This window comes from Dipteris shenzhenensis, chromosome 27, assembly GCF_047967505.1.
Source record: "Dipteris shenzhenensis isolate YYH24624 ecotype China chromosome 27, Dip_SZ_1.0, whole genome shotgun sequence".
Classification (NCBI taxonomy): Eukaryota; Viridiplantae; Streptophyta; class Polypodiopsida; order Gleicheniales; family Dipteridaceae; genus Dipteris; species Dipteris shenzhenensis.
Genome location: NC_141622.1, coordinates 2,183,997 through 2,195,505, shown reverse-complemented (window position 1 = coordinate 2,195,505; position 11,509 = coordinate 2,183,997). Strand labels below are relative to the sequence as shown.

The following is an 11,509-nucleotide window of genomic DNA, read 5'->3' as shown; positions in this document are numbered from 1 at the left end:
ATAGCACTTATAGCCTTCATAGACATATTCCTACACCCATGCATAGCCTATGCAACAAATAGCTGCGCAAAACCTTGTGCACGTAAAAAGCAATGCCTACACACTATAATGCATGCACAACTAGCCTACACACCCTAGGCCTTATATAGGCTCATATAGTTGGATACTAGGATACACAAGCAACATATGCAGACAGCTAGCCCTAAGTCTACATTAACAAACATAGACAGCCTATGCATGCTCTTTATGTAGCCAACACTAAAGAATGGAGACACTAGCACAATTTGCATAGATAACTCTTCCCAACATTGCCCAAGGTCCCTAACTTAAGCAAGTGGATATGGAGCTAATTCAGGTCACCTTTGACTCACAAACAAATGAAGTGGAAGCATTATGGTGGCTCCATTTATGGGAGGGCTCCTCATGCGAGGGCAACATCTCCTCGAAATCCTTGCAAAAGGGTGTCAACACATGTATGGAGAATCTTTCGGACCACATCATCCTTTTTTAAAAGGCCAATCAATTCAAAGGAGGCTACTACTAAGGCTTCTATCCAATGCACCACCTAGGTGAAGGACTCCTTAGATAGCACCTTTACTTTAAAATGCCCATCGGGTGTGCTGCAAGTCCTTTTTTTGAGTCTAATCTTCCACTTAATATTGCTCAAGCTCTTGACTTTGTGGAATTTTTATAGGTTGTCATAGATGTTGTCCTTTTAGGCCTCCATGTTTGAGGATACTTATTCCCCATTCAAGGCTATGCATTTGCATGATAATATCAATATGAGGTAATGAGCCTAATATTAAATTTTATTGGGAAAAATCAACCTTTTTAGTCCCTTTATGAGCATTCCCTCACAAGCAAGGAAACTATTGAGTGGCCTATTGTTTCAATAAATTGTTATTCAAATACCAAAAAACAACAACGTGCTATAAGGATTCTCTAACATTCTAGATCTACACACTTAAGTCAAAAAACTGCAAAAAATCAAAGATTAAATGGCTTCATGTAACAAAAGGCTCTTGTTCATGCGTGCTTCAGGGGCCACTATATCTGAGCCCCATATTGCACATAGCTTACATAAATCTTAGGGTTGGAATTATTGGTCAAAGGTGGTCATGAAGTACCTCTAGAGTGACCCCTAAAAAGAAAATCTCGGATTGATATAGATTTGAAGAATTTGCAAGAGAGAAAAGATAGCCATAATTCATGTCCATTATCGAATAGTGGTATGGCTATCAAGGGAAACTATGATTGGATCTATGATTTAAAATCAAAATAAAAAATCATAAGTAAAGTCAACTCCATAGTTGACCAATGAGGTTCCACACTACCAAACTCTATTGGCATGCATTAACCTTGATTTATGTGCAATTTGTCTTGCTTTATGCTTTGATCCATCGGGTCGTTGCATTTAGCCCCCTACTGTATTTTTATTCTGTGTGTTCACCCACATGCTAATTGAATTTTGCTTTGTTTATATGTACTGTAGATGATATATGAGCTTTCTGCTATTTAATTCTCACGCTTCATCCAATTCTACCGAAGATATAGTTTGATCATGGCCGATCCTCCTGGGCGTATACTTGATTTCATCTCTGAAAAGCAGGTACACTACTTCTATCAGATTCGTTTCGTGCACACAAAAGTTTCTTACTTAGTAGAGGACTGAGAGAGAGAGAGAGAGATCGGGCTTAACTTATCGATCTTACAGCTGGCCGAGATTCGGGCGAAGAGGAACGAACACGGCGAGACTGAAACGATTGTTCCTGAAAAACCTTTGTTCGAGGTATATTCAAATCAGGCTTAACTTATTAACCTAGCGCAAACGTCTGTCGGTGTCAACTGCTTGGAGATGTGAGGTCCTGCCTTCATTATCACCTCGTCCGCATTTCCAGAGCATTTCACCCAATGTATATACTGAGATAACGCTCTTATTCTAGCTTCAAATTGTTTCCCTTTTGGCCCGGTCTGTAACCTTACAACAGGTTTCTAAGCTTATGTTGACATATACTAGAGGTTGAAACAAAAGGAGCATTCAGAACTTCAAGGAAACTCGTGCCTTACGACATATTGAAATTGTTAGTTTCAATCCCTTGTTCAGGTCCATTGACACAGCTTTGAAATGAGCCCACATGGTGGTACAGAACATGCAAGTCTGATTATAATCAAACATCTTGGAAGAAGTGGGATAGTGACCCCTCTCATTGACTCAATGTGGAGCCACGCCTAATCCAAGAATGTGATGCTCCATCTGTCCTTGGGTAGCGTCTTCATGAACAAATTGGAGGCTTTCCCTGAATTTACGCAGTAAATCAGCTCCACCTCTCGTCCAAAAACAGTTCCTTGATGAAGTGGTACTGAAACACATTCTTTGTCGGTACACTCTTTGATGACATCATAGTGTTCATAGAACGAGGTTGAGCATAAAGAGCACTTGGCAATTGTCTTTGCTGATTTCTGGAAGCACAAGTTGCTTATCAATGTCAAGAAGAGTGAGTTCTTCATGCACGAGATCCACTTTCATGTGCCCATCACATATGTCACCCTCTTCAACAAGTAGCATGTCCAATCTCCATCAATATGTCTTTTGGAAGCCATAAGGAATTGGCCATTGTTGAAGAATATTAATGAAGTACGAAGCTTTCTCGGTTTATGCTTGTACTACAAGCGGTTTATCCGCTACTTTACAGAGATAGCATCACCCCTTCATGCCCTATAGAAGAAAGGAGTGTCTTTCAAGTGGGGTACCAAGGAAATTGCAGCCTTTGAAGAGCTTAAGGAAAAGCTATGCTCCGATCTTGTCATTATCTTGCCAGATCTGCGCAAGCCCTTTGCTGTCCAATGTGATGCCTGTGGGAATAGCATAGGAATGCTTATGTAGGACGGTAGAGTGGTTGCATATGAGAGCAGGGTGCTCAGTGATGCTGAAATGAGTTTCGGAATCTATGATAAATAGATGGTGACTGTCATACATGCTCTTTCTATATCTATATGGAACCATTACCTTTTAGGTGCTGATTTTAATGTGTAGACAGATCATCAATCCTTGAGGTACTTTCTCGCTCAGAGAAAACTGTCAGAAAAACACATGCGGTGGGCAAACTTCCTTTCAATGTTTCAATTTCAGATTGTGCATGTGCCTGGCAAGAAAAATGCGGTTGCAGATACACTCTCCAGGAAGTCAAGTCCCGATGTAGTATCAAAGAAACCATAAGTTTCAGCTGTCACAATTGCATACCACAATGAACTTGATGCCATCAAGGATCAACATGCTAATGATGATGGTTTTGCAAGGATTTATGATCAGTTGGCTGAGGGCCAAAGACATGAGCACTATATGCTTAAGGATGGATTCTTGATGATGCATGGCAGACTGTGTCACAAAGCAGTTGAGGCCAAAGGTTTTGATGGAGAATCATGCCACACCATATGCATGACATAGAGGCATTGAAGCCACAGACAAAGGGATGGAGCACTACTTCTACTGGCCACCTTTGAGAAAAGATGTTGAGGCATATGTGAGGACATGCATCACATGCCAAAAAGTGAAATATGATAGGTAGAACCCGGCTGGATCGCTGCAGCCATTGCCTATTCTAGATAGACCTTGGCAAAGCATTGACATGGACTTTATTTTTTATCTGCCTCGTACGCCTCAACACTGGATGCAAAGTGGATGGAGGAAGGTGAACTGGAAGACTCACCCTCACCCTAAGGTATTGCAGCTCTACTTGGAAGCATTTCAGCTTGAGCCCACTGCGGTGAAGGCTCATTCAGGCTCAGCAAAGCAGAGGTTTGGAGTAGTGCCTGATGCTCAAGAGGGGGATAGCATCTCCACCCCAAATGAAAGATTGCAGTTTACAGAAATTCTCAAACATATACAAAGGAGAAGCTCTGAGGGAAGCTTTGTGGGTGACTTTACTTGCATCCGAGTGCGCAGAGACCTTGAAGGAACTGTAAGCAACAAATTGGGTAGTTTGCTGTCTCAGGAGGAGGGTATGTCATGGGACATGAATTTTGTAACCATGTCTACCTTTGGCTTGGGGGAAGTGATAAATTCTGAGAAGTCCCTAGGAATGCATCCAATGCCCAGGTGCACCTACCAGGCCCAAGTGCTAGGCTAAAGCTAGAAAAGAGAGGTCTAAATGTTGGGCCCAAGGGAAACCAACTTGTCATTGGTAAGGTGGGTTAGAGCTTTTAAGTGTGTCATTGGTGTAGTGGGTTAGAACTTTAATGAAAGATGGGGGAGGGGGGCAGGGCAAATGTGTCACATGGCACAAGCCGATGCACCCTTCTCTCCACCCCCCCCACATGTAACCTTAGAGGCTTTCCCTTCATTTGTACGGCTGATTGTGGGTGGTTCTCTCCCTCTTTGTCACACATTTCGAGGCATCTCTCTCTCTCTCTCTCTATCTCTCTGTGGCACGCATTGAAAGGCACCTCCAAGGCTGTCCCCCCCCCTCTCTCTCTCTCTAGCATGCTTCCCTAGGCCTCATTAATGGCTGTACGGACTCATTTAATGGCTGTATGGACTCCATAGCTGCTGTAGGGATCAGTTTGCTGCTGTATGGATCGGTTTTGCTGCTGTATGGACCATTCCTTTGCTGTTCAGGCTGATTGGCATGCACTTCGAGGTCTTCAAGCCGGCGGATTGGCTTTTTTCTCCTATTTCTGGCCTCTGCACCCATGAGCCTTGCTCTTCTCTCTCTTCCCAGCTCCCAGTCTCTTCATTCCTCTCTCTCTCTCTGTTTCTCGGATTGGAAGCCACCTGTGCGCTACTGGGGGCCTGGACAGAGGATAGGTGCGAGAGTAGAGCTCGCCCCTCTTCCATGGACAGCGGGTATAGTAATTTTGACTTCCTTTTGGATTCCATTCGTCATTTTTAAAGCTTGCTTTTGCTCTTGCTTAGTTCGAGGTTCTCTCTAGGCCATACAAGCTGTAATCAGACACCCAGCCACAGAGGGTGAGGAGCCAGAGGGATAGTCTATTGTTTTCTCATGCCTTGAGACCATTTGAGCATTTTCTGGGACAGGTGTTGATGCATAATGACTTTCAATGGCGCACAGTCAGTGTGGAATGCCTTAGCATTGCCTTGGCAGTTGGGTTAGTGAGACTTGGGATTGGATGCATTTTGATGCCAAGTATTGGCTTGGGCAGTGGACTGCTAGTGTAGCAGAGTGCAAGGGTGAGCACTTGATGTAATTGCACAATTGTCATTTCCTGAAGAATTAAATAAATGCTGAAAGGTGTGCCAAAGCAGTTGGGGCCAATCTGCGTCTGTTACATTTAGTTTCTGAGCAAGGGCACTCTAGCCTCCCTTTTATTGTTTTCAAAGTTGTTTCTAAGTGATGTTTAACTAATGGAAGTGGCTGGAATGATGCAATGTGGCTGTATATGGTGTGAATGCTAAGATAATTACAGTTTACTACCCTTTAGTTTATTGAAGGCCGGTTTCAGGGAGCGTGATGCAGATCGAGTCGTGAGGAATGATTTGATTGCGGCATCCTAAACCACTGATACTAGAGTATCTGAGGCATGGATGAGGTCTGGGTAGTCACCGAGGGCGTCTCGTCCATACCATTGCGCATATGTCAGCTCTTGATTAGCCTTCTCCTTTAGTGCTAGCCTTCGTCATGGCTGAGTCTGCCCTTCATCTCTTGAGTGCCGACAAAAACTCGGTACGAAGACTTTGTATAAATGGATGCTCAAGTATGTGTGGGTATGTGGATTTGCATGTGGGAGAGCATATGTTTATACTATAGTCTACACCCACTGTTGGGCGCCGATGAGGTTAGTGGGGATGTCATAGTAGCTAGTCCCTGCTATGCACGATGGAGTTTATGGTTTTCAACCTTATGAGTGACTATCATGAAATTGAAACTGCACTATGTTGTGTTTTTAGAGTATGAGTTTGGGCATGTTTCTGGACTCATCTAGGTACATATTAACTTTTCATCTTTTTGGCTAACTTTGCAAGTCTCTCTCTCTCTCTCTCACACACACACACACACACACACACACACACACACACACACACACATTTTTGTAGTAAAGCCACTATTTATTATAGAAAAGCCAATGAGAAACCCTCAGAGCTAGGGATCAGGAAGTATGAAAGTAAAAAACAATGCGCAAACATATCAAAAGGAAGCCTGATCATTATCACCCAATTGCAAGCAATCATGTAGAGATTGCTGCAAAGAACGCCTAAAGTAAGAAAATTAGTGGACAATTCCATCCCCAAAAATTGTGCGAGTCCAATGCAGCCAATTGCTCCAGAGAGCCCAGAATCCAATCCAATGAAAAGGTGTTTGATGTTGAAAAACCTGCCAAATCTTTTACTGGTACAACAAGCTCGGATATCAGCCGACAACCTCTGTAAAGCTGACAAGCAGTACAGACATGCAGAGTGGGGCATTGCCATAGCAGATGGGGTATAGTCTCAAGATTGAAACTACAAGACAAGCAAATAGCAGAAGCTATGTGTCGTCTTGCAAGAAATCTGCCAACAGGGAATATACCTAGTACAAATGGCCATAAAAACACCTTTTGTTAAGAGGCAGATTGTTCTGTCATACAATTGAGAGCTGATGTAGCCACCAAGGAAGAGGCTTATCCATATGCCTCACTCGGTGAGCATAATGATGCACACAATGTGAAGAAAGAAGGACCCTTACAAACTTTCCGCGGAGACCCTCACACCCAAATAACCCAATCCTGCTGTCTCTTCTCTTCTTATACAGGTGGGACTGACATAAAAGCTGAAGTTTATAAATGTCATGCCATAAAGGCCATGATGCATACCCAGATTGTGTTGTGCTGTAGCCCGAGGAAATGACAAGATAGATCCAGCATCATCAACCACATGTTGCACTTTCGTGATGCCAAAAGTATTGAGAAAGTAGCCTTTTCGGGGCTGTATTGTACCATGACAGCCAATGGTTCTGCAAAACATTTCGACCAATGGAGACTTTGTAATCTCATAGAATTACGATAAGAGTCTAGTCTTTCACGTCGTCAAGTAGAGAAAGAGACTCTTTCCAATTAGCAATCAATCTAGAAGCAAAAGGACAGCTCTTAATGTGGCCATGAAAGGACCCATTAAGGCAGTCCCATTGATTAACCACCTACACACACATACAGTCACGTTGCCTATTATTATAGCATACTTTAGGCTAGCCTGCTCTGAACTTTGCTCCACTAAGCCTCTTGCTCCTTCAGGACAGGCATACCTTCCTATATATTTCTTATCATGATTCTCATCCATGCTTCAAATTTTGAACCATCTATTCCAACGAGTGCCTGGCATCACCCGCTATTGATCTAAGATTCAATCGCTGGCAGTTCTTGTGAGGGGAGAAAAAGGTGTCCGATGACTAAGGGACTAGCAGTTAGAGTTAGGAACTGCTAATCTGAGCCAGTTGAATTGAGAGAGGGATTTGAGGGAAGTCACATAAACACATATTACAGAACAAGTAGAGCAAGCAACCAGCCCTTGTCATTATTTGGCTTAAAGGAAAGAAAAAGCCAGCCCTCATCACTGTTTGTCTAAAAGGAATGAACAAACCCTCTAATAATTACAAACAAAATGAAAATGTCAAGTTAGTCCAAGTCTTCATAGTGGTGGGGCTACAAACTAGCTATGATTAAGCTAGAATAGTTTATACTAGAATATGGCTTACAGGTCAAGATTCAAAGATGAAGAATTATATGTGGAACCCTTATTACACCTAGGGGTTTATTTCTTAGTGTGTGCTGATGAGAAGTGGCTCATAGCTGTTTTCTCTTTTAAACAAATAGCTTTAGGCCTTGCTAGAAGTTTGGTCTTTTTATTTATGTGGATTTCTTTAATGGATTGTGATAGCATGCAGATGGAACATTACTGTATTTACACATAATTACTCCAGCAAACACGTTCCTGTATGTATGTGTGCAGATTTTAAAAGAGAATAAGGATAAGCAGCAGGCAGAGTTCAGTGAACGCTTCAAGCACAGTAAGCTGATTGTATACTACAATGTCGGCTAATAACTGGTTTAATCATTCCAAACTTCAGTGTTTATGTACAAAGTTACATGTTCTTGTGGTAGAGAAATTTATCCTTGTGAATTTTGTGAACTTAAATTTACAGCTAGTGGAAGCTATTGCAGTTTCTTAGATCTTAGCATTACTCAAATCTTCTTAATGATAAAGCCGCAACAATCTGAATGTGCCATGTTGAATATCATACGAATGCGTCACATTAAGTCGAACATATCAGTTCCCAGTGCTACAAGTCTCTTATATTTGTGTCAGAGAATAGAGAGGTGCTTGTTGTAGCCAACTCCCGCTGCAGAAACTATTACAGTTTCTTAGATCTTAGCATTACTCTAGATTTATAAGTTGATATCTATGATAAAACGGCAACAACCTCAAATAAGCCATGTTGAATATCATATGAATGCCTCACATTGAGTCGAACGTGTCTGATATAGCGAAATATGGAGTGATTAGTTTCGAAAGTGATAGGTTCTCTCATTTTTGTGTCAGAGAGAGGTGCTTGTTGTAGCCAACTCCCACAGCGGAAGACGTATCCCAAGGTCACACGACACTACCAAATAGACCACTCCGTGTGTACACAAGTGCATAGTACACAGCAAATAGAACAACCTAAATAGTATATAAAGAATGCTCCAAAATGGACCGATTTTTATACAGAAGGGAATGTGTACCACCATCAAGCAGCAAAGCATGGGGCGTCCAACATATTGTCTTCTATTTTGTCCCGGCACCTACTGCAACTGTCAGCCTGCATGCTCTTCAAGAGCTTCTGTGGGCTGTAGACAAGTCAAGTGCCTTTTGCACCCATCCCAGGGCAGGGCCTAGTAACCCCTACCCCCATTTGGCGGGCCTTTAAACAGGCCAACCAGCAGTCCTATTGGCCAACACTGTAGGGGCCAACTTGCTGTTTGTACCTGGCCCTGCTTTTGTACCCGCCCTAATCCAGGACCCATGGACCTTTCAACAACACCTCACCGACCAGCTAGTAGAGATATAGAGATAGAGAGTGGATGCATTTTACTGCATTACTTGATTTCATGTACATAATTTGATTTGTCTATAATTTCTAAATCTCATTACCAAAAGTACTGCTCTCAGTCCAGTTGTTGAGTGTCTTCCAACATGACATATCAAGGTTGGCTGGGAAAGCTTCTTATGTTTTTGGCATGTGTTTGTCCTGATTCACGCCTAGTAGTTGAAATAGGAAAGCTAGTGATTTTAATTATCGTTGTTTGCAGGGCCACCTAAGGCTCTTGATGAAGATGAAACCGACTTTCTGGAGAAATTGGAGATGGTGAGCTTGGATTTCTGTGGCAGTCTATGATAGGGTATGGACTAACTGGATCTTTGGGGTAGGACTTGACTTATATCCAACATTTTTTTGGGATTTCTATTAATAAGCAATCCTCTTGAGTCCACTGTTCAGAAGAAAAAGGGTGCAAATAAAAGTTTGTTTCTGGACTAGTGAAGGGAGAGGTGCTGTGCTCAGGTATTTGTGGGTTCCCACACATACTCACACTGGCACTCAGACACACACGTGCAGGAGATCCTAGTGCTTGCATTAGGGTAGAAAGCTGCTTGGTTAAGCCATGCATGCTTGGTTTTGCATGCTTGGTTTTGTATAGCTGCTTATGCTTGGGCACTGATGATGACATAAGTGTTGCTTTGCTTGTATGTCTTCCTTTTGTTTTTCAAAAAAAATTGTTACCTCTTTTTCTTCTCTTTTATTTTCTCTTTTATTTTCTTTGTAGAATTTTGGACTTTAGAACAACAATTGTACGATTGGATATATTATAGTCTTACAAAGGTATATATGTATTAAGGCCATTATAAATGAACCGTCAAGTTGCATGTGGTGTAAAAAAGGACACCTGAGGTGTTTGTATTCCAGGGCTGCCAGTTTTGAATATCATACATTACCATTTCGTATCTCCTCATAGAGTTGAATTGCGTACCTGAAAAAGCAGTTGTATAAGCTGTAAGAATAGAGTCTTTGAATATGCAGTCTAAGAAACAGCATGAAATTCAACTTGCCAATGAGGAGGCCCAGCAACTCTTGAATTTCCAGGTGAACCGTGTTTGATTCCTTCCTGTATCTTCGTTTGTCCACATTATTTATTGAAAAGCTCAGTGCACGAATTTTTATTGTATGGTTGCATGATGCAAGGATCAAGTAGATTTTGTTTTTACTGATTTACTACGCCATTGAAGTACATTGTTTGACATTACAGGCAGCTATTTCCAGCAGGACATTCCTGCCTCAAGAATCTAAAATTTATCTTCAACAGCCGAACAAGGTGAGTTGTATTAGAATAATTAGTCTGTCCCTTCCTACAGGATGGTTATCCTTTTACATTTTTGAAAAGAGACAAGCCATCCTTTGTCCTTCCTCTGTAAACTTGCCCCCTTATTTTTTAAATGATATTGGAATTGTTGCGAGAATCCGCCAGGCAAGTTCTATGGTCCTGGTTGGTAAGTCATCACTCAAATTGTCTCACTGGTGGTCTTAAAGACTGCGTCAAAAATATGTCAAAGTTGTGGCAAAAGGATGAATCAACTAGTATTTTTTTACAGTCCTTGGTGGCTTGATAGAAGCCCAAGCTAGCCAAGAAGGCATGCTTTACATTCTCGAGACTTGTATTGTATGAAGTAGTCAATCACATCCAATGACAGGCTGTTGGAGGTTAATGAAGTTTTGCATATCCACAAGGGTTTCCTAACACTCCTAGGTCTACAGTATCCATTACTTTAGTTAATAGTTCTAAACTGGCTTTGCGAGTGAGTCTTGGTGTGTTAGACCATGATGCTTGGCTTAATGAGGATATATCAAGATGACAGAAACTTATTCATGAAGTAGATGAGATCTTCTGAACCATTAATCTTTTGAATTATTTGAATACCACCTCCATAGCTAACATGTACGTTAAATAGAACACACCGAGTTCTAACCGATGGTTTCAGTTTGGATGAAGTCTGAGTTATCTAGGTCAAGCTATGAGCCTAGCAGGCCCAGGATATTTTGTTCTAGGCCTATAGGACCTGTAATTAATTGTGTGCATGCATAGGGGTCATGTGGCAAAAACATTAAAATAGATAACTAAGAACCAATTAATTAATTAACTATTCAATGTGATCTAGATTAGAAGAATTACATAAATATTAAAGTCATCCTTCTGATTTGATTAAAATGCCAGCTTTCTAACTTTTTAGATTTCTCAGCTTTTCTAAGCACCTTGCTCTTGGTTTAATCTCTTTTTCCCATATGGCCATCAAAGAAGGTACTGTGTCTGTCCAGATGCTAGCCAAATTATGAGCGGGATGAACTTGGGAGCCGTCCAAGGTCATTGTATGTCTAGAATGTGCCAAGCTGATATGCTGGCCAGAATCTCCCAAGATTAATGATTTCCACGCTTCCTCTACGAGCAACAAGCTAGATTATGAATATGAAACGACAAATAGAAGGGAATA

At 41.6% G+C, this 11,509-nt stretch overlaps 1 protein-coding gene across 2 annotated transcripts in view; it reads left to right on the top strand.

Annotated features, from left to right (window-relative positions):
* Positions 1–1,396: 1,396 nt before the first annotated feature.
* Positions 1,397–11,509, top strand: part of LOC147883727 (NEFA-interacting nuclear protein) — a 30,913-nt gene continuing 20,800 nt past the window's right edge. For both annotated transcript variants that reach the window (XM_087398683.1, XM_087398684.1), the window contains exons 1-6: positions 1,397–1,609; positions 1,715–1,789; positions 7,940–7,997; positions 9,280–9,335; positions 10,047–10,109; positions 10,273–10,338. In XM_087398683.1, the coding sequence (XP_087254809.1) occupies positions 1,562–1,609; positions 1,715–1,789; positions 7,940–7,997; positions 9,280–9,335; positions 10,047–10,109; positions 10,273–10,338 (366 nt within the window). In that variant the 5' untranslated portion in view covers positions 1,397–1,561. The remainder of the gene's footprint in view (positions 1,610–1,714; positions 1,790–7,939; positions 7,998–9,279; positions 9,336–10,046; positions 10,110–10,272; positions 10,339–11,509) is intronic.